The sequence below is a fragment of the Anopheles maculipalpis genome, chromosome 3RL, assembly GCF_943734695.1.
Source record: "Anopheles maculipalpis chromosome 3RL, idAnoMacuDA_375_x, whole genome shotgun sequence".
Lineage (NCBI taxonomy): Eukaryota > Metazoa > Arthropoda > Insecta > Diptera > Culicidae > Anopheles > Anopheles maculipalpis.
In genome coordinates, this window is record NC_064872.1 from 91,795,753 (window position 1) to 91,819,691 (window position 23,939).

The following is a 23,939-nucleotide window of genomic DNA, read 5'->3' on the forward strand; positions in this document are numbered from 1 at the left end:
ATCTATCTTCTCAGCAGCCGTGTTGTTGTAGGAGCAGTGGTGAAAAGTGGTGCGAAAGAGAGTGTTGAAGGTTCGAAGGTGGTGCTAACAGTTGACGTGTCCGGGGCTATAGAGACGACGAGCAAATAGAGATCTGCCGAGGATCCTTAGCGGTTATACCTTATCCTCTATCCTTCGCCCAAAGCCCGTACGGCCGAACCGTTGTGCCACCGCGCCTCATCAACCAAACGGGAAAATAGAGCGCGACTGTCGATCGATCGAAGTAGTAGGGTAAAAAGGGTGACTCTCGACCGGCGGCGGCCTCTCTGTCTGTGGTGGTGGAGTAGCGGAAGTAGCGCAGCAGTGTGTGCTGGAAAAGGAAACACGGCACATTTTCTTCAGCATCATCAGTATAAGTTTATTGGTTTTCATCCAGAAAAAGGAAAAAATCATCGCAAACATCCGCGAAAAAAGGAGCATTTCGATACAGAGAGAAAGAGAGAGAGAAAGAGACAAAGAGTAAAGGACAAGCAGACGGACATACCGACACACACACGCATATAAACGTACACATAGATCTATACACCAACATATTTACGGCCCCCGTTCACATACACGGTGTACAACATACCCTTACAGGAAGTGCGTAGAGGGAGCCACCGGCGATAAGAAGCGGTCAAAATGACGAAGGACAGATTAGCAGCCTTGCAAGCGGTAAGTCCTCCTTCCATTTCGTTAGCATATTAGCGTGGTTTATTTTAGTCCTTTATTTTATCACCTTTAGCAATGCTTCAGTTAACACATTACACACGTTCGAAGCGAAATAGACCATACAATTGCATTAAGAGATAGATTTTTTGTGATAAGTTCATCACGAGTTCATATTATGATTTCTTAACATGCCTTCATTAGTAATATAAGCTAAAAAAATAGATGTCTTATGTTTAATTGTAACCTTAGTAGTGTTGTGCTACGGCACACTAACTAAATTCCATAGGTGCTCGGAGTTAAATGTCAATCTGATAGAACAGTGTTCATTCGCCGCGCTGTGTGTTCATCATCGCGCTAAGAACTTTTTTCCTAGGGATCGGATCGAAAATCGACCCCACCCGAATACTACTACTGAGGGAAGGGAGACCTCGTGTGACACACAGGATTCGATGAAGGAAATTCTTCCTTTTTTCCCCGAAAACATATCTGCCACTTGGCGGCGTGAGAATGCGCTATGCTGCTGCCATGCTGTTGCGTTGGGTTTTTGTGTGCTGCGCTCACGCAAAAAGGCCGACCGCGGCGTGAGCGTTTATGTGGTAGTGTCTGGAGTTCTTGCTCTTTCTCTCTCTCTCTCTCTCTCTCTCTCTCTCTCTCTCTCTCTCTCTCTCTATCATAATTTTCCAACACATGCAGGAAGTAGAGAATGGTTGCGAAAACTAGTAGCACAAAAAAATTAACGCACACACACATTCATACTAGTTTTCGCACAAGCCAAGCCTCACAACCCATGGGAACTAACGTCTCCCTATATCCATACCCGCCCATGTGCATCTTGATGAACGCGCTTAGTAGCGTAGCGTAGCGCAAAAGGAATTGCTGGTTGCTCTTGCGCTTGCGAGAGTTAATCGGGATTTCCTCCCTTTTTCAATGGTTTTGCTCTTCTTCAAGGACCTCTTCTTGGGCTTGAGATATGGGATAGGTTATTCAGAACGTCGGCACCAAGCCGCAAGACGCACGTGGGACGCGTGCAAAGCAATATCTCCATCGAAACGTGCGCCATGGGAGCGAGAACATGCTTTTTTTCATTTTTAACTGATTGCTGAATTGGATCTTTATAGTGGTAGATCCTGCGCTCTGCACCCTTTATCGATGAGGTTTATGTTCTCTTTTTACTGTTCAGTTTCCAAACCAAAGTCAATTCATTTTTGAATTGCAAAGGAAAATAAATCTGTTCAGATCTGTTTCGAATGATCAACAACTTGTCTGTAAATTTCGTCTGCGACAGTGGCCAGGGATAGCATATTCATAAACGTTTTATGTTCGATCATAGTAAGGTATGAAAGTATTTTTTTTGTTTTCAACCGGTGATGTATAAAACGTCTAGAACGTCGTTCCGGTAACTAGGATACACTTCAGCTCATTCTCTACGCTCTTTTATGCTCCGCACATCGCTCTCCCTTTCAGCTGCCGATCGCAATGGGGCTGTTACACTGTAAATTGTGAGTACCTAGAGTAATTCATGAATGAAAAAGGTGAATCATGCAGTGTTTGTATTCTCACAACCGCGTCACTGGCACGATCAATTATTCTCTCCCACTTATCAATGGGATGATTTTTTTTAGAAAGAAATTTCCTGAAAAAATGGATTCGCTTCAATAGTTATACAAACACTTACAAATTCAACAATAATCACAGCGAGATGAAAGAAGAAACAATCAATTGGCAAAGCTAAGCAGTTTGTGTGTATATTAATACTAACAGAAGAAATCATAAGTGGGACGTTCTTACCTATGAAACAGGGCGAATCATTAATAAGGGAAAAATTCGTTCAAAATCAAACTCACCAAAAAAACAGGATAAAAGGTGTAACAAACATGTTGCGTAGGATAAAAAATTGAACACAAAAGAATGGAATTTTAGTTGTTGCAAACAAAAGGATAAATTTTGTGATGGAGAAGATGTACATTCGTTCGTTAAAAAGCGCACACATCTGCCGTTTCTTCGTGTTGCCGTTATGCTAGCGACTGCGCACATCGTTCCTGTGCTGTATTGAAGGAATGTGTGTAGCTGAAAAAAAACTCCTCTTAAACTTAAGGAAACAGATAGATGAAGAGAAACGAGAGACGAGTAGTAGAGCCAAAATCGTAGGAAGTGAAAGAGATTTTCGTAGCGTTCCCGTAGCGTTTTCCAGTGCCCGAGCAGCATCGTCGATGAAAATTCACGTCATGAACGCTGCCTTCACCCATGCTACCTTTGCTTGTCAGACGTCCAATAAGGATATTATTTCCACTAGAGGAACGGAGACAGCTGGGCCAACAACTTCTGTCATTTGTCCTGTGCGTGTGTGTGTGTGTGTGCATAGTGTGTGGCGGACAATACTGCAGAAAAACGCTTTCGTTGTCTGCCGTTGTGCTCCTTACATGGTCGCCAAATGCGTTCGAATGAATTTTATTGTAGCAATCAATGAACGCAACGGTCTGTTTTCCCGCAAACATGTGTGAAGTGGAGGCTGCAAGCCGGAATTGGCAAAGTGGGGACGGTACGAGATGATCGCCAGCCAAGAAAGATGCATATTCCATTGGTCCTCTGTTTTCTATTTGTTATGTTGACCAGACGTCACAAACATTCGTTGCAGCAATGAAGGAAAAAGATCTTTCTTGAATGCTTTCGCCACACGGCTTTGGGCAGTATTGGGCAAGTTGTTGGGCAGTTTCCATCGGACCTGTCGTGATCGTAGTAAAAAAATATTACTTTGCTGGTAGTGGTATCTTTTACCCAACGGACGTGTTGGTTGCATAAAGCGATAAATGCTTTGGTCATGTGCACAATACTCTTTAAGGGCAAATCGATGTAAGATTTAATTTGAGAAGCGACAGCAAGTTTAGCTTAAGGTTTAAAAAGGATTTCATAATGCTGGTTGAAACACGATGCTAATAAACTGGGCGAGCAACAATTAACCGCAGAACTTACATAGGTACCATTGTGCCATATTCCGATTTTTTCGGCCACTCCACCTTTCCTGGCTGTTCTTATCTTCCTTTGAATAGTTGCTGCGTATTGTATAAATGTACTGGTTATGTGGTTAAGTGGATATATGTGTATTTACTTGTTGTATATCTGTGTTGTTTTATATGTGTATAAAATATTCGGTGTAAATTGTTGTGCCTTATACTGTTATTTAAATGTATATGTTGGTCGTTGTAGACGAACGTATTTCGAATGGCATGTGTGTTATATATTGAATAGACGAAACTTTACGACAACTAATAACTACTCTTCCACGCGACTGGACCGGATATCGAACCTAGTCCTCCGTAGGAAGAAGTGGCTTAGTGATGAATAACTCTAGTAAGCTATTATATGGCCCTAGCAGGGGTATCTAAGCCATGAAAAAGTAACAACACATACGAGATATTAGTTCATCGACTTCTGTATTTCTAATCAAACAGCAAAATAAAATAAAATAAATAAAAGAAAAAGTACAACAATTGTCTTTTGCATTATTAAACATTCAACGGAGGCCTGCATTAATCGTGAAATGCCACAGTGGACAGCAGATACTCAGAGAAAGATTGAAATTAGATTGACATTTGATTATCCAGCACCTATATTAGTAGCTTCGGAAAAGAAAGAAGCAACGTCCAATGGTTTGCAGTTGATCTAGAACCTAATTCATCTGTTACTGTATCTAAATAATATGCATCGATTGTCATGTTTGTAGTGCTAGTAGCAGCTCCATAGCTCGTCTGTTGTGTAGTACATCGTGCTATTGTTTTATTTCTATTATAATTTTTAGTCCTATCTTAGCTTATTTTAGCTGTGATAACTGCGATTTGTGATCACACCCGTATTTAATGATTGTTGTAAATAAATGTACAAATAAATGTTTTTTTTTTATTTTCTATTTTCATAACTATTTCTGTATTCTTCTACTTCTACTACTACTACCACCACCATCATCATCATATTTGCAACAACTACCTTCTCTACTACTACTGTAAACCACTACTGTAACTACTACTACTACCACCACTACTACTATTACCACTACTACTACTACTACTGTAACTACTACTACTCCTACTACTACTTCTACCTGTACTGCAAAATGAACCATCAACCACCACCACCACCACCACCACTACCACCAAATATGAATCATCTTCCTGCTATCGTGTCCATCTGAATGTGTGTAATCGTTTGTGGTTTTGTGGATGTGTTTTGTTGTGCAAACTAATGGAAAACCAAACTGATAATGATAATACAAAAAAAACAAAAAAACAAACAAACCAATCCCCGCCATCACCACTGTATTGTACAATGTGAATAAATAACTAAAGGATATAGAGGTTAGTTCTCTCGATATATTGTTGTAACCGATTTAACGTTCCTTTTTCTTTCTTTTTTCTTTTGATCTTGCTTCCATTCTGTTTCTATTCTGTTCTGTTATGATTTTTTCCACCCTCCAACCGCACCGGCTGGATGGGGGCGAGGGAAGTTTTTTTTTTCGCATGCAAAAGGCTTGAAAATACTTATTTCGCGGTATAAGTTATAACTTTCTCACGTGCGGATATTATCTCTGCCAGTTTGCCAAAATTTGCGGAAGGAAAATTCGAACTGCTCTAGTTTTGATATTGCTTTATTCGTGGTTCCTTTTTTTTTTGCACATTATGTTTATTTTTAAAGTGTTGCGTGAAGGTGAGTTTATGAAGTGTTGCTTTTTTAACGATTATATGTTTGCCTGGTAAATGATATTGTTGTGCATGCCATTTCTATTGCAGCGGTTAAATCTGTTTTGGAAATTGTAAATTGTTGTGTCAAAATTTGTTAAACGATGCCTATGAAAGTCTGGTCCTCTATTTGAGGAAACTTACACCAATGGATGCGTTTATGCGTTTTACTTACTTCCTTATCAAACAACAAAGTGCTCAACAAAAGTCTTACCATTCCCGGTCCATTACCGTTGTCTGTTAATTCAATATTCAGCCCTTTCGGATGACCTTGGCTGGGTCGTTTGTTTCTACAAACATTAATTGACTATTGTCAATGACTAAATATTGATGTCAGTATTTTTCTCAAAAACGAAATCGTGTTCAATATCGTGTCAACGATTGACTGTCAACTGTATGAACAGGTGACTCACATAGGCTGCTGCTCACAGGTGACTGCTGCTCCTTCAACATCACTACATCGGTGTATCTGTGAATAACACCTACACCGAGTAGCGCCGGGTGATTGAAACTGTGTGTGAGTTTCATTTTCCTTTTTTGGACTATTAAGCACCGAGAGAGATGCATGACCACATCAAACCTTGAACTGCACTCATCCACGGCTAAACTTCCAGTGTACGTGTCACTTGCGCCTTACCACCATTATGCAGTGAGTGAGCTCACACAGTTCAGTTTTGGTTGTTGATTGAAGCGACAATTTCGAACCAGTCACAAACACTGGTCCCTGCTGCTGCTGCGCTGCAGGCCTGTGATGACTCACAGATGACACGAGGAGTTAAAAAGTAACGCTCCCGAATGACTCGATATTGCTTGGAACGCTGTGGAACAGATTATACGGCGAGTAAAACACACGCATAGAATTCATATTATCGTGTTGGTTGGCGGCCCGTTCGTCCGTTGTAAGGCGCTATCTGTGCCCATATTACTGCGGTGCAAGGGAGCACAATCGTAGAAATGTAGAAGAAGGGCACATGTTGTTTGCACACATTTACACAGACAGGGGGTTTTAGCCCCTCCAAACTGTGAACATGCGAGTGTTGTATTTGTGAGGTTTTCTTAAACCAAATCACAACAACCAAAACTTTGCCTTCGGTCTAGCGCGCGATAAGCGCGACTGGGAGGCAATTTCTGCAAATACCAGCACAATATTTGTGTGTTAATGAGACGGAAAAATAATACCGTTTCTATGGTGTCATATCACTAGAGGCTCGCGGCCTGATAAATGGAGTACATCTCTTAAAGGAGGGGAGCAAATTGGCTATAGAGCAAGTGGAGAAGGTGAACCCTCGCTCAATAATAATCAGTCAGTGCTGCCGGGTGGTTGGCTCCTCCGTGGCTTTGAAGTTCGGCGATGAGCGATGATTCTATCATCGGGAAATACCGCGTTGTGTATATGATTACCGGTGGCGGGGCGGCCCGGTGGTGTAGGCGACAGCGGCGCCGGTCTTCAAACGGCGCAGGACCGGGGTTCAAATCCCATCCGGACCGACCCCCGTAGTGAGGACTGACACTATCCAACTACGTGGTATCGGCAGCCTAGTAAGCCATTTCGATGGCCGGCATGACCTTAGAGGTCGTTAAGGCAAGAAGAAGATATATTATTGCCGTGTGCTTTTCGCTTGTTGCGTGTGTAGGAAGAATCAGACTCTAAATCAGAAAATAGACTCTTTTGAATGTGCTAAGTGTGATCGAAAGAACGTTTGCATTTAACACTTCCACCATACTAGCGAGCGAGAGGAGTCCAGTGTGCCTATTCCAGCGCTAGCTCATTGGGCTTGCATCGTGTTCCGTATGTACAGACGAACGACCTTACTGATGCCCTTGATGTAATTTGCACTCTTGACGTGTCTGCACGCCTTTTTCCACGCCACGAAACCTCTGTGGTGGTGCCTTCGCGATGGGGGGAAGTTATTAATTGGTTTATGGTGCTTTATCAAATCTGAAACAAAAACACATTAAATCGGTCTGTTTCGAGAGAGGGAGAAAGCAAAGAGTTATTGGTTTATTGGTGTCCGAAAATTCAGATCGCTTTTCCACCCCGATCTCTGCTAGCAATGTAGCGTAGCGGTCAAGGGCGAACAAAGTTCAAGATCGTACGGAAACTCTCTCGGAGTTATATTTCGCCCACTCTTCCGGCACTCTTCCGATCATTTGCAACACTTTCTCTTGCCAAAAGCAGGTTGGGGGAATCCGATCGATTCGGTCTAATGGAATTCAAGCTGTAATATATATATATATATATATATATATATATATATATATATATATATATATATATATATATATATATATATATATATATATATATATATATATATATATATATATATATATTGCAACTTGCTCTGTACCGGATTTTGGAAAAATTCTCTTATCGCGTGACGTAGCCGAAACAAGCGTACATTGCTTGGCATCCCAAAAAGGCTGGAAAATGGGAAAAAAGCACCAGGATCCCCTCTTTTTTGTCGTGGTCAGGAATACCGCAATGCGTTATGGATCGGTGGGCGGAAGGACGATAGCATAGCGTGTCTTTTTGTGTGTGTGTTTGTGTGTGCGAAATTGGTCTGCAACACTCGTCCGCGTCAGCGATCATGCGCACTCGGTATCTCGTGAACCTGCGTTTTTCGGTCGTTCATGGCGATATTGGCTGTGACCGTAACATGGTGTGCGTGTGTGCGTAGAAGGTACAGGCTGTTTTATGGCCATCATCACCGCGTATCTTGGTGTGGGAGGCATTCGAAATTCGAAGCCGGAACAAACTCTCGGCGACGACGGGTTGTTGTCGCTTGTTTCTTGTTTGTCTTTTCGGTTCATTTCTTGGCGTAGAGGAGGAGGTCTATTACTTGGTTATGAGGTTAATTTCAAAGGTGGAGCTTGAACGCCAACATTCTCTCAATGTGTGTGGGGGGTGGGGGGGGGGGGGAAGGGGGGGGGCTGAACGGTTTTGCTGCTCAAACACACGCTCTTTCTCTTCATCTCTACGGTTCTCTCTTCATTTTACACATACGTGTTTGGGTGTTTTGTTGCACACGCACGTCGAACAGCAAACGCTTGTAGATTGCAGTGGTGTGTCCAAGCAAGAGAGAAACAAAACGTAACATCACAATGACATACAAACAGTCGATATCACGTGGGAAACAATAAGAGGTTTAAAACGGACGCTTTTTGTTGTTGAAGCTTTTCCATTTGGCACACAGCATTGTTTATGTTTATTAGTAAGGTAAAATGCTTCCATGCAACAGTTTTTGCATGTGAGGACGTACCAAGCTAAAAGACTGAAAGCTTCTTGATGGTGGGGAATGGGAATGCAGGCGATTAGATTCGAAACCAACACCCACGAAAGTGATGCTAGCTGTTGATTGAGTTTCTCCAAAAAAGGCTTTGATAAATTGAGTTTACACAAATGGATTTATTTAATAAGTAAATGAAGCTTTACGAAGTTTATTGCAGCAGTCGTCATTGGTAAATTTATCCAGCGACAACCGAGTACACCCAGTCCTCTTATACACTTGAGCAAACTCCCACATAATTTGCCCAGATCATCGATCATGCAAAAACAATTTAATAGTTGTGCTCTCTCTCTCTCTCTTTTGTGCCGAGATATCTCCGGTGTCATACCGTGGGAAGATGAATGCGACTTGACCGCGAAGGAATGAATAACTTCGATTGTTCGTCTAAATTTCGTACGACTATGGCCTTAGGCAATGCATTGCACACTCGCTGGTCTGGCTGATTCATCTAGGCGCTACGTGCTTTTCGTGATACTTGTTAAGAATGTACTTCATAACCTCATCTCGCAACTAGCGGATGCGTTTTTTTATTATCAAATTAATGATCAATGCATGCCGCAATTCTTGTGCAACGTTCACGTTCCTATATCATAGCGCAGCATGAATGAAATTAATTTTCCGTTCTTCTTCGTCGTGAAGCGAGTCCTTGGTATCGACTTTTCTGTGAACCGGAAAGGCGTGCAGCAAACAAACGATGCAAAATGTTGCTGGCACCGTTGGCAACGAGTGGCAGCTCATAAAATATTAAGCTGATCTCTAAAACTGTTTTCTCAGATTTAGCCGACTTGCTGCTGTTGCTGCTGCGGCTGCTGCTGGCAAGCTAGGCCGAAGAAAAAACAGGAAAGAAAGGAAAGAAACAAACAGCGAATCATTTTTGTATGTCAGCTATTAATAGCCATGCTTTATCACTATGCATCGAATGAAAAGATTCTTTTTTATGTCATGTGTAACAGTTTATTCCACAGGCGGAAAGAGAAACGAAAGCAAGCAAAGAGAATAAAAATGTAACCGCCGGTGTACCGGTGCCAAAAGCTTTCGGAATTCGTCCAATTGATTATTTCCAAGCACCAGATCATTGTCGTTTCGCAATTTTTAAATCTATACTTTTAAGCCACTCAGCGTTTATAATTAAAATGACATAAAAAAAAACCCAGATTGAGTACGTTTTGTTTGCTAAAACGGCACAATCCCGGTACAATGGAGACGCCTGGTACTTTGTTGACAGGATGCGATTCTTTCCATTAGATACGGATAGATACGGAGTGCATTTACGCTTTGTTTGATGTTTTTCCCTATCGGCAATAGATTTTTTTTTATCATGAGCAAGCAATGTCTCAAGCTGTTGATGAAAGTTACAGTACGGTGCGTGTGGTTACTCTGATATGGTTTCTGACGTGGTTTGTGCAAAACTGATAATGTCTGCCAAACTGACCGACGTCATACATGCCGGCCCATACTCATACGGATCTGTTTTATTGACGTCATCGATTGATGCATCTTTGGTGAACTTTGGCTAAATCAGTTTTCACACTTTTCTTATAGAAGAACTGATTTTTTTGCATGATGGAGGCGTTTGGTGGCTCATAATACTCTCCGATTTGGTGACATTTTTGAGCTAAATGTAGGCGGCAGAACAGCGATGACATTTGTGGATCCATCCCGTTCGGCATCTCTCTTTTTGTCACGGCTGCCCGTAACGGGGCAAGTATGGTAGAAAGTTTTGCAAACCGTTTGCGCGCATGACTCTTTAGAGGCCTCGGGAACAATGAAGGGAAGCCTCTCCTCACAGATCGCTGATGAACGCCCTCACGCACGCTCGCTGATTATTATGTTGTATGCGTCAGCAAAAAAGGCTAGAGCGGACGTTGAATGTAAATATCGGGCCCCGCATAGGGAAACCGACCGTTTGCAGAATGTCTTCTGCAATGTGCTGCATCCGATGGGTGCGGTTTTGTTGCAGACGAATAGAAACTCTACGGACGGACGCTTTTGTATGTTCATATGTACCGAATGGTTGCTAATTTCACAAAGAAATTAAATCACTTTTAATGTGTCAATTTTTGTTGTATTAAAACTATTTTGAAGTATTACAAATATGTTTCCGATTCAGCACTGGATCACGCTTGTTCTATCGATTTTGCGTTTCTGCATCAGAACGGTTCGGGGATCAATATGCTTCCCCACCTAATTCCGATACGACTCACCTGGTGATGCCTTGCGCCATGGCATGGAAAATGTCTCAAATACACGTGTGCACTGGATTCGTTTTAAAATAACTTCTCAATCTTATTGCAATCCGGTTTCGACTGCTGGGAAATGTTTAACGTTATGGAATGGAAATAACTTTTCATTAGATTTTCTCTCGATTTATGATGCATTTTATTCCTTTCTTTTGGTAGTATGATACTGTAATCTTATAACAGTTAATATGTACAATGTTTACAAAAATCTTCGTGTAATGAATAAATATAAAAATGCATTTCTGTCGTATATTTTCTATCCACGCTATCACAGGCACAAAGCGATGATGAGGATATGCCTGAGGATGTGGCTGTGCCGGTGGAGGGCAGCTTCATGGAAGATTTCTTCAAAGAGGTGGAAGAGATACGGATGATGATCGACAAAATTCAGGCCAATGTCGAGGAAGTGAAGAAGAAACACAGTGCCATCCTGTCGGCTCCACAGTCAGATGAGAGTAAGCTTTGCTGCCTTTTGACAAGTCCCAAACGCCGGCAAGTCGAAACGTGTCCACACTGTACGCCAAAACTTTCACTTTATTTCAGAAACCAAACAGGAACTTGAAGACCTCATGGCCGACATTAAAAAAACTGCCAACAGAGTAAGAGGGAAGCTTAAGGTATGGAAGCAAAAGCAGCACGAGCTCGATCGCCGATCGATCATCCCATCAAGAAGCTTCTGCTCCATCGCTGATTTTTACACTTTCACTCGAAACAGGGTATCGAGCAAAACATTGAACAGGAGGAGCAGCAGAGCAAGTCGAATGCCGATCTAAGGATACGAAAAACGCAGCATTCGGCTCTGTCGCGCAAGTTTGTCGAGGTCATGACGGAGTACAATCGGACCCAGACGGACTACCGAGAGCGTTGCAAAGGAAGAATACAACGACAGCTGGAAATTAGTTAGTGGCTAGCATGGCAAATCTCCGGAAACCGATACTGTGTAACCAATGCGAACTATTTTCAAACTATCTCTTTGTAGCGGGTAGAGCGACTACAAACGAAGAACTTGAGGAAATGTTGGAGCAAGGCAATTCGGCCGTCTTCACGCAGGGGGTAAACCGATCCGATCCTATAATTTACAGTAGCACTGTGCTGGAAACAGTACATAGTTTGGCAGTATAGTGTTATTGATTCTAATCCCAACATCTGTTTCTACCCAATGTTTCTGGCTGTAGATCATCATGGAGACTCAGCAAGCCAAGCAAACTCTGGCCGATATCGAAGCTCGACATGCAGATATTATAAAATTGGAAAATTCAATTAGGGAACTGCATGATATGTTCATGGATATGGCTATGTTGGTCGAAAGTCAGGTAAGGTGGACAGATACTATGCATGGCTTATTTAGCACCCTGCTCGTGTGGTGTGTGTGTCACAAACGTATCACAATAGATTTGACCTCGTACTGAACACGTCAAAACGTGTATACTCATTGTAGCATCGCCGAGTTTCTCCAAAAACATTCCTTTTTTGATCGTATTATTTTCGCCATAATTCAACATCCTCCGTATGAGTTCCATCAATCATTGAAATCCATCGTTGTTAAGCCATATGCAAGAGATAGTCAAAAGAAAAATCTTGCCTTTTGTTTTTTGGCAAATTCCGACGAAAATCTCGGTCCTTGTTTCTCTGTTTTATTTTGTTGTTTTCGTTCACGACTAACAAGAAATTTCCGTTTGCAGTCGGCGAAGAGCAATTGATTATTGTTTATTGATTCGTGAATCATAATTAGCATGAACATAATATTTAGAACACTCAATTTAAGTACTGCACCTTTTACAGATTTCTTTTGTTACTTTCCAATTTTTGCTGTTATTCAAATACATTGATTTCCGTCTACTAGCATAGACGTTTATATCGTTTACATTACAATAAAAGAAGAGTATATTGAACGCTTTTGTCATAATTTGAAGCGTTCCCCTTATCGCCTGATAGCTGTTCCAACACCGTGGAACTTTAAACCGGTTCGACGGTGTTGTTGCATACAGCTCTCAGTTGCAGATGTAGATGTGTTCTGCAGAAATGTTTGCTAAGCTGTTGCACACCGTGCTTCAGTCAACAACAAGGACTTTGCGTTGATCCTCAAGCGCTACTTTGGAGGCTAAGGAGCTGCTAGAATCATTCGAACGTACCAACCTGGCGAAAGTGAAAATGGTGAATAACGATCCCAAGCACGCCCGAGTATCATCGATCTATAGTTCTTGCTAATTTACAAATTTGCTGATAATGAAAAGATAGTTTCATATTGCTTATATGGCTGGAAAGAAGGTGGAACAACTTACGTTCCACTTTGGTGTACTAATTTCGAAACAGATTCATCGGTTGTCTGTTTTCATTTGGATGTTTTTTGGGTTATTGCTGAGGAACGCACTTGATAGATGATGGATGGATGTAAATTCTGTTGTGTCTCTTGCTATCACTCTTCCTGTCTCCTCCTGATCCATCACCTCCCATACTAGATATATGTGAATTCTCACGCTAGTCTATCAGTATTCTCGAGATATTGATATCTGAAACAATGCGTCTATGTAAATGTTGTGTTTCCCCGTAATATGTATGTATTTTCGATGGAACATCAGTGTTGTATTGTTGTGTAATACTTGAAGAATTGCTGCATTCCCTACGACTCACTTGATCATGGCGCACTGTCTTTCTCTCTCTCTTTCGCTCTCTCTATCTCTTGCTATCTGTATGTGTGTTTATCATTAAACTAGCCATTTCTTTTCTATCTCGTGAGCTCTATAACTTGAAGATCACTTGTGTAAACTATTTGTGTAAAAAAAAAAGAAGCTACAATAGCTGACAATATTTTGGAACCATAACGAATAAATTACAAGAAATCCGCCCACCACCCCTACCTTTAACAACCCAAACCCATCACCCACACCGCACACATCCTGCGTTGTAGTGTGATCAGCAATGAATTGATGTGAAAACAAGCAATAATCAGCATACAGCAATCTCAACAGTAATTTGCAAGACACTTGTAGTATAAAACCATGTTACCAAATCATTCACCGGATATCCGATAAGTTCGTTGAAGCAAAATATCATGCAAAACAATACTACCTCCTTCTCCTTCAGGGTGAAATGATTGATCGTATAGAATATCACGTCGAACATGCAATGGATTATGTTCAAACAGCGACACAAGACACAAAGAAAGCGCTTAAATATCAAAGCAAAGCCCGCCGGGTGAGTAAATCTACCGACTCTTACGCTAATGTTGTGTGTTTTTTTTTTCTCTCTTTCTTTCCATCCATTGTTTTATTGTGTTGATATCCTCATCCTTGTGACCATCATGATGTTATGTTTTTTATGCCTCTCACGTCACTGTGCCGTTGGGGTATTAAAACAAATAAACCTCGCTCAATCCCGTACAATATCCTTTCCGATCTATTCCTTTTTTATTACTTACCTGTTGTTTTTTTTTTGTATGGTAAATAAATAATATGATTTTTGTATATCCATGTTAATTTTTGGGGAAATAACTATTGAATTTTGTTACAAATTTCACTTCAAACCTGGCTTCTATGTGTACAATATTGCATGCTTTATTTGCTTTCGTTCTGCTACTAATTTTACGGTTTTAATTACACTTATTTGCATGCTTCTTCTTGTAACAATAACCTATGAACTGTTGCTAACCATGTCATTCTTGCTTGACTATTATATATCGCTTTAAACTATTTTATGTGCGTGTGTGAATGAAAAAAAAAAAAACTTTGGTTGAAACGAATTTGTGCCTGTGTCTGTCTGACTGGAACTGGATGATTAATTACCTATTCAAAACGTTTAACACTTACATAAATCCTCTAACTCATACGACTGATTTTGGGCGACACCTCACGTTTGGTCCTAAAACGTAACGATTTTTGCACTCTTTCAATCGATGGGTGCTGGATTTTTTTTGCACTTTTTTGCTAACCGAATAATCCATGGCTTCGGTTTCTTCGTGGCTATTACCAACTAAACTTTGATTCTGTTTGTTGCAATCTTTCTACAATTATGTATTCGTTTCTCTCCCTTTGTGGGTTGTGCCGAGTTTGTCTTCTCCGCGGAAAACTGGCGACCTCAATGCCACGAACGACACCGCATCCGGGTCGACTGTCGGTCACTGTACTTCTACTTCCCGCAATTGTGCTTCTATTGCTTACAACGGTGATCGTTTAACTACTACCACTACTACTCACAACTACCCTGGCCAATCGTATGGCACCAAAACTGCTCTACCCACCCTATCCTATCGCCCTTCCCATTCCATGGCTCGTGCCAAATCTAAATCCTCATTCGATTTGCACCACGAATCCGTGCTCGAATCATCCTCCATCTCTGTAAATGTGAACGAAAAATGGTGGTCCCAACGTACAAATTCCCCCCCAAATGGAATCCTTTTTGACCGTTGCGACGGTATGGGGATCTTGTCTCGCTCAACCTCCAACCTGCATCATCGTGCTGGCACTGCTGACGTTCGAAACGAACCTGGTGCATTATCATCGTCGTCGTCTGCTTCGGACGAAAGGGCGAAATGGTGGACCGAATTGAGTACCATGTGGAAAACAGTCGGGACTACGTTACAACGGGCCAACAAGATTTGGTCCAAGCCGTCAAGTATATGGCCAAAGCCAGAAAGGTACGTTTGCGTTCGGCTTTTGGTTCGTTGCCGGTTACATCTCACAACGTACTCCTGAAACTAAGTAAACTAATCATAGTGATCTACACATGATCGACTGTCTATATTGTCTATACTAATACAGTTTCTTTATTCATCTAATGTGAAACATTCTGCAGAACATAATGATAAGCACCTAACGTGTATGCACCGTCACGATTACTAATTATATCCCATCAGCATCGTTGCTTCTGACACTGCAAGTACTTCAAAATGTGTTGATCCAAATGATGAAATCATGATCTGGAAGTATAATGTATGCATTGAAAAATAGACTTGTTTTAACAATTTTTTTCTTAGCTAACTGACCAAACGCTGCTCAGCAAACGCTGGACGTATTTGTTCACATCTATTTTTTAATGCACACATTAATCTTTCCTAATGCACCGAAGGGCTTAATTTAGTCTGACTATCTTCAAAAGTAAAGAACCATTTAAAATTGTAATTGACGCTTCACATAAGCAAAACTGCTTGGAAAGTTTGTTCACATCAACGGTTAAGGATTTAGGGCATATTTATCAAACAATATATTCGATGTTTACTTTTGCAATCGATCAGAAAAGTGTTTGTTCCGACAATTTTTCGCGTTTTTTGTGCAACTGTGCTCGTTAAAATTTCATGTTTGGAGACGAGAAAAATTGTATAATTTATTTTGTTTTATTTGGCCTAAAGTATGTGTTTATTTATTATCGGTGTACTGTAATGGTTGGGATTCTTTTGGACATTATGTTTCACACACGTTCATGGATGGATGTTACATGTGGCTATGCTTGGGGATGGGATTCAGGATCAGTTTGCTCGTACAAATCTGTCTGTCACGTCCAATAAATGCCAATTATTTATTTCCAATTCCTTCATTATTATTTTGCAGAAAAAAATCTGGATCGCCCTTTGTGTACTCATAGCGATCATTATATTAGTAGTATTCTTGGCAATCTACTTAACGTAACTCCACGCAAATAAAGGCTTAATCGTGCAAATAAAACCGATGCGTGCGATTCCGCAAACAATGTGCTCCCCAATTGAAAATTGATTGGTAGGTTTCTACGGTGTAGTAATATCAGTGTACGTGTTTAATTTGCAAAAATAATTGTTTTGAAATATAAGAAAAATAAAAAAACAAGCCCACTCAAATAAAGATGGATGTGAACACACAACCACTCTGGAGTAGCAATCAAAAATGTAGGCTTTTTTTAGCATAGACGTATATGACCAATGATCGAATATAAGATTATTATTGCACTTACGTTTTACATGGCTTTGCTCTTTTAACCATGCCCTGAAGGTCGTTAAAGAATAGTGATTTTCCAACTAACTCTTTCCATAAGATTCTTTTTTTTAACAATGAAATTTTCCAGCAAAACAATAACTTCTGATCCTTTCTTTCATTACTAAGAACATAACAAACGGTGTTGGTATGAACCATGTGGTGAATGTACCTTCCAAAAATGAACCTTTTCCTTACTTCTTTTTTGTTCTCTTTTTATTTTCCAGAAAAAAATCATGATAGCTGTTTGCCTCTTAGTAACGGTCATCATTCTGTTACTTATTTTCATAGTGTAATTTGGTAATACATAAAAATAGCTAGAAAACAGAAGCAACGAGTAGCCAAATATGCCGCGGCTCTATCCGTAAATTGAACGCATAAAAATCTGTAACATATCGCAAGCATTTTTATTGACGCTTAGAACACAACGGTTAGAGTGCATCTACGGTTAGAATGATAGGTGGTTAATACCGGGTGCCAACTGCAACTTATTCGCCTAAATTCGTTGCGGTGTTTACAGCCAATTCTGAGACACAGAGTGTGGCTGATGCATAGAGTGCAACGTGGACAAATAAATACTAAATTATAACTCATGCAAAACAAATTACTTCTCCACTATGAAGCTGCCAGGCTTCCCCTGAACCGTTTTAAAAATATTGAAAAGTTTGGAGAATCCACCAAGAGTTGGGGAACTGGAAAGATGAAGGGAATGTATTATAAACGACATCAAAGCACGGTGTGAGTAATATAGCTGTACCCATTTTATTTATTGCTGCCAATAATCCGTATCATGCCAGGAGCAAGCAGATTGATTTAAATAATTTTATTCCTTTAAGTTGTGTATAGTTATGTGCTGTTGAATGTTATTGATGATACTACGATTAATAATCGAGTGATACATGTTGAACAATATAAAATATTTTGTCTGTATGTCTTAAGTATAAGAAGTTCAATTGCTCCTCTGTGAAAGAGGTTTGGCTTTTCATTCTCCAGTGATTGAAGTTTCCGATGTTTGATTTACTTGTTCTTCGTGTTGGATCTAATGGTCTTTTCTTATACTTAAGCTTAACAGCTTCTGGTAATCTTTCCTACCGCGTGACGACGCCAAAGATGATTATGCGTGTGTTCCTTAGGAGAAGACAGTTGTCATATGTGATGAAAAGCGTTTGTGCGATGGCCTGATTTACGTGTGTTTACAGGAAGGAACAGAAATGCATGATTCGTGTATGAAAGGGACGAATGAAAGCGTGCATGATGATCCAAAATGTTATCGTGTATACCACTGTGCTGCACCGCAGTGTACTATTAAGCGTACTTTTATTTTAAATGCTTTACACAGTAGTATTAGTTTTTTACTTTCTTCTTCATACATGTTTGTTACATTTTTTTGTTTAAAAATTGCATTTAATAATCTAGCGGTAATAGTGTGGGACAAATAAATTATTGAAATTTCTCAAAAGCAACCGAAATATGCATCGTTTTAAGTATTCTTCAAAACATAAGCCGGATTTAAGTTATTTTTCTTTGATACAAATGTATTTTCTACATGCCACAACAAACGTTGTTGTTTCTGTGTACAATACATTCGTTTCTTTTACACCTCAAATGGGTTAAAATGTGTGTGTGTGTGTGTCTTTTAAATATTGTTCTTTCTGTTATGGATGAGTGTAATTATTATTATTCTCTATTGATTTTTCTAGAATGATTTGTTGTCTTATCTTTGACGGATTTACTTTACCGTTTCACAGTTGGTTTAATTCAATTTTGCAATATTTTTGAGCTCTTTACATTTATACATTATATAGTACATGTATGCTTTACTTTCTAATACTTCGATTAGAACAGTACTATTTTTTGGGGGTAGTTACACGGTTATTATACGTATGGCTTGCAAGTAAAATACATTATATAATGTCACTAAATGAAAACTGTTTCTCTCTCCCTACACCGATCACTACCGACAAAATCACACAAAACCACACACTGAACACCAACTGTACAATGCCGTTTGCCAACGTGTTCTTGTTACATACTACTTCCGTCTCTGCAGAAGAAGATTATGATTCTGATCTGTTTGACCGTGCTTGGGCTGATTGTGGCATCGTACGTCAGTAGCTACTTCATGTAAAACATAGAATGAAGCTAAGATTGAAGCGCGGATTTCGCACGACGGCACACGCAAACACGTGGTTTTACGTGGTTGGATTCTGAACAAAAACAACAACAACAACATCAACAACAACAAAACTCAATACACAAACGGCGAACAAATAATTGATTCTGGAAGCGAATACGAATACACCCAGCAGCAGACGAGTGGTGATTTCCCTGATGAAATGATAATTAAACAGAAAACGACCAAAAAAGCTATCACAAAGAAAAGAAAAAAAGGGAGAAAGGACACAACACTAGAGCAGATCATTTCTCGTGGGTTTGGTTTAAGACAATTATTGAAAAACGAAAAGAAATTATGTGTTTTGCCTGTAGCCGCAACTCGACCGTTGATTTGTTCACTCTATGACAAGCAAAACGAAACGAAGCAGAGCCACTCTCAGGCATTCTCTTCACCAGCAGCTAATTCTTCTCCTCCAATGATTTACAAGGCGAAGTTGTCGTAAAGGAAAAGTATGGGACACTGCGTACCGAGCAACGTGGGAGCCTACGGAAAGCATCCGATTCTGAAATCCACACCACCAAATATTTATTTGTCCCTTAGTTTATTCGGTACATTTGAAACCAGTGCGGTCTACCGGGGGTCATGTTAGTGTGTGTGTGTGTGTGTGGTGTGATCACAACCAATAACTGCTTTAGATTTTCCCTGTAAACCGGTTTCTACGGCGAAACAACCTAGGATAACAACAAATGTTCGTTAAATTTCGATTGTGTCCAGCAGGTGCAGATAGATGTGTGACCGCCCGGATACAGGCGGTTGCCGAATGGCGTCCCACTTTTTTATATTATGTGCGACTATTGTCAGATTCCGGCGTGTATAAATGAGTTTAAACGACGAGTACATACATCAACCACCACCCACTGTGAGTGTCCCGCGTTCCTTTCGAATGTCGTCGATTCGTTGATCTACTGCTTACTATTACAACGCGAAAAAGGAAACAGCCAAAATCCCCAATACCAAATCAATTCCAAATCGCGAATAGCCCCGCTGTGTTGATACACGATTGGTTTGCCGAAGCCACGCACCACAACCTAAGACCGGGTGCAGACACCGTGGACACTGTTAGAAAGAAAAGCAATCAAACAAGCGCTGCAATCAAAACTATTCAAAAAATAGAAACAGAGCAAGATAATACACATTAAATAAATATATGCCCATGGGAGTCATATACGTATACCAGCGGACCTTGAAAGTAGAAGAAAGTGTGGCACCACCACAAAGAAGAACCCACAAATCAAGATAGAAACAACAGTATCAGTAACTCTTCTCTTCATGTGCTCCTATTTTCTCATAATACTCAACCACCTCAGCACAACAGTGTCTATCTCTTTTGCATATTGTGTAAATTGTTAACAGGTACATAATAACACATATTTTAATGTCACATTTACTGAACCTTCTTATCCTCATCACACGAACACACAATCGATTCCATTCCACATTACACGCGACATACGCATTGCTGCATTTTAGGAAAAGTTGCTTTCTATTTACTTACTTATTTGTTGTTGCGAGAAGAACATTATCGATAACGAACTGCGCGATTTATTATTATATTATATTTATATTTTTACAACACAAACCATTTGGAAATGAATCAAGAACGAATGGATTTAGTCAATATGGTTTAAGCGTTTTGTTGAGCACACACCACGAATCCACGAAACCATTCAAGTAAATGTGTGCATTAAATCCTAATTGTGAAATATTTAAAAAAGCAAACAAACAACCGTTGCACCTACACTAGCAATATATCCAATCGTAGTAGCAGTAGTGTGCATAAAAATTAAACAAGCAAACAAACAAAAACTTCATCAAACACATCGCATAGAGGCGCTAGTCATGTGGGTTTGCTAATACATATAAGCGGATCCTTGTGGTGTACAGCGTTCAGAACTATGATAGGCATTGCGATTGCACTTGGTCCTCGTTGGTCCCGCTAGGGAAGTTGTAGTACACTGCTAAGCTAGCCGCTCGAAGCTCGGAATACAGTCTATGTAACATAGAGGAATGTGCATAATATATCCCCCGATTTTTAGTTGTGTCAAATTGTGTAAATAAATTTGTTTAGCATAAAAAACTAAACGCACTACTGAACTGAATTGATAATAGGATCATGTTAGATGCGTGTAAAAATGATTGTTTAATTAGTATATTGTTTTAATTTTATTTTGTATGTGTCTTGCCCAAACGGGGACACCTCAAAAGAGAGTGATCGTATCGCTACTGTATTTCAGTTATAATTTACTTCTAGAGCGATGTAGAGTTGTTATTGTACATGCGAAAGCAAAAGATATGCAAAAGACACAAAGCAAAGCGTTATTTTTAGTTCGGTTTGAGTTTCAAAGGGGTTTTAGTGTAAATTTTTTTTTGTATTTGAATCGTTTTCTTTTCCTTCAACGATAGATGTAGTGTAATGCAAATGGATTCTTGGTTTCTATTTACTTTATCTTGAACTTTCTTTTCTTGCTCCGACCGTGACACCAAAACGCTCATTTTCGCCACCGTAACTACCGTCCTCCGTCATCGATCCGTGTTGAATCGTGCAGAAGAAGATCATTATTCTGGTATGTCTAACCATTCTACTGATCGTGGTTGCATCAACCATTGTCGGATACTTCGGTTTCTAAGCAAGCAACGAACTTAAATTGCGTCAATCTTCCTCGGCGAGAGTGCGAAAAGAATGGTACATTCATGCTATTCGGTTGTGCTAACCTAGTATTATTAAACCGTTGTTAGTGGTTGTTGAGTGGTTGTCCTGCAGAGCACAACTGAACAATTTGTGAGGCAAAAAAAAACATTGTTAAAATCCTTCAATTATACGATAAATAACAAGACCAGCTGTAGATTTTAACTTATCAACAGTGAGTAGTAAGTCTATTCTCACTATTAGAACGAGGTTTTGAATTTAATGTAGAAAGGATTATTTAATGTACACAAAACAATTCTGTTTTTTTGCGTTTTAAGTTAGTTAAAATTCCAAAGAAAAAACCAAAGGCCCATTCATCATAATAGGGTTTCGCTTTAGGTTTATAGGACAAAAACTAATGCTTTTATGGATTTATGTTATTTACTCAGTTACCTTCAATTTGCCATTAAAGTGAGTATAACCTGTATACGATCGCAAAAATACACAACATCGCCTTACATAAAGTTCACGTTCATATACAAAACCTTTCCCCCATTTCAACTCAATCCCGAAATCATCGTCAAACAATAAAATCTTCCAACGATTTGGGTAAATGTGTTAATATAGCATTGTAATAATTACAGGTAGCCGTATTACCGCTGCACTCTGCATTTATTTGTGACTGGCCCCACATCAGAATGATACTCAACATAGCAGAACCAAATACAACAAAACACCGAGTGTTGATAATACGTGTTCAACATATTGACAAAAAAAAAAACACCATTTCCAGCGAAACACAACTGGGCAGAAGAAGAAGCAGTTGAACGAGCAATCTCAAGATCCGAAGACAAAGTTATGACTTGGTGATCGACTCGATCGTCTGCATCCGTAGCGTAAACCTATCCCGCTTCCCAGGGATGATGATGAGGAAGAGGACAGCAGCGCCATTCACGTTAAGCAGCACGGCTATTTCGCGTTGTGGCATTTACCCCAAAAACAAACCGAAAAAATGAAACATATTGTTAAAGTAATATTTTTTTAAGTCGGTACGACGATCGAACGTAAGATCGGAAAATTACAAATCAATTATTAACAACATCCCCCCACGAGAGTGTGTGTGTGCGCGTGCGCAGCATATGGTGGCCATGGCTGGATTGTTAAACTATTTGTTGCTCTTCAGGAAGGAAACAGACGGTGAGATGGTGTTATGTGTTCGGGGGGAAGTTCGATAGAGAATACATGTAATATGACGACAATGGCAATAAATGTGAAAATAGATGAGAACACAAGACATAGGACAGAAAAGAAAGGAGAGGCCACACACAAAGCAGCAAGCTAGCAGCAATAGAAATGTATTCATCTGCTTTACATTATTATGGGGCGGGAGGGAATCGCACTAAGACACTAGACACACAGCTTTTCCTGTAGATGCAGCCCCTTTCCCGGGGAATCAGCATCAGCTGGGAAGCTCCAACGAAAAAGACAAATGTATCTGTGTATCTTTGCATATCGGGTCTGCTCTCTGGGTGCACAATAATGGGCACGTGTTTGTTTTATTTTCGGTTGATATTAAGACAGAAACAACCAACCATATGTCGCGGAACAGCAATGTCATAAGCGTGCGCGTGTCATAACATAAAATTGTTCAAGAAAATGTGTGATAATAACTAACTCGATAAAAGTCCCTCTCTTTCTCGTCGCAACACGACGCAACACATGTACACATTGCTGCTGCTACACTAGCCCCGAGAAGGATAAGGGCGTATCGGACGAGCTAGAACGCAAATCTACAACTAAGATACAACACTAGCAAAGGACTATATAGAAGAGAAACAAAAAAAAAAGTATATTTTAGAGTTTAGGGCATACGAAAATCTACACCAGACACGGGGAATGTATATGTGGGTATATCGAGCCGAAGATATCCTTATTCCGGGGCAGAAAGCAGCAGAAAAACAACCATGAAAATTGGCAGAGTGTGATGCTTGTCGCGGTAAATCTTGACCCCTTTAATTTGACGAGAAGCCTTCCATAGAAGCCAGACAGACAGACAGACAGACGGGGACGGACGGACGGAAAGAAGGAAAAAGACACGGGGAAGAATCATTCGGTAAGGATCGTTTACAGTTCACGTTTGTTTCATTCTGTTTGCAAAGAACAAAACTGCATTTTATGTGCAATTATGCGCTTCCAGGTATAACAAACACTCTTTCTCTCTATCTAACTAGACACGTGCACATGAGAA

General features: G+C 40.2%; 1 protein-coding gene across 7 annotated transcripts; it reads left to right on the forward strand.

Moving 5' to 3' along the window:
* The first annotated feature begins 494 nt into the window (after nt 1-494).
* On the forward strand, nt 495-21,707 carry LOC126562729 (syntaxin-1A). 7 transcript variants are annotated; one of them, XM_050219297.1, is made up of 8 exons: nt 495-693; nt 11,225-11,405; nt 11,494-11,567; nt 11,666-11,849; nt 11,930-12,003; nt 12,126-12,263; nt 14,035-14,145; nt 21,612-21,707. In XM_050219297.1, exons 1-8 carry the CDS (start codon nt 661-663, stop codon nt 21,690-21,692), a joined length of 876 nt encoding a protein of 291 aa, XP_050075254.1. In that variant the 5' UTR covers nt 495-660; the 3' UTR covers nt 21,693-21,707. The 7 variants fall into 7 exon arrangements, with proteins under 7 accessions (XP_050075254.1, XP_050075255.1, XP_050075261.1 ...); XM_050219298.1 differs by lacking the exon at nt 21,612-21,707 and adding an exon at nt 18,940-19,166; XM_050219304.1 differs by lacking the exons at nt 14,035-14,145; nt 21,612-21,707 and adding exons at nt 15,473-15,583; nt 17,117-17,214.
* The last annotated feature ends 2,232 nt before the right edge of the window (nt 21,708-23,939 follow it).

Bases quoted from the DNA above. Each gene is read 5' to 3' on its own strand.
- LOC126562729 (XM_050219297.1), top strand. From the start codon at position 661: ATGACGAAGGACAGATTAGCAGCCTTGCAAGCG. The intron at 11,568-11,665 runs GTATGGAAGCAA...CACTCGAAACAG, and splicing joins GAGTAAGAGGGAAGCTTAAG to GGTATCGAGCAAAACATTGA. The intron at 14,146-21,611 runs GTGAGTAAATCT...TGAATCGTGCAG, and splicing joins ATCAAAGCAAAGCCCGCCGG to AAGAAGATCATTATTCTGGT.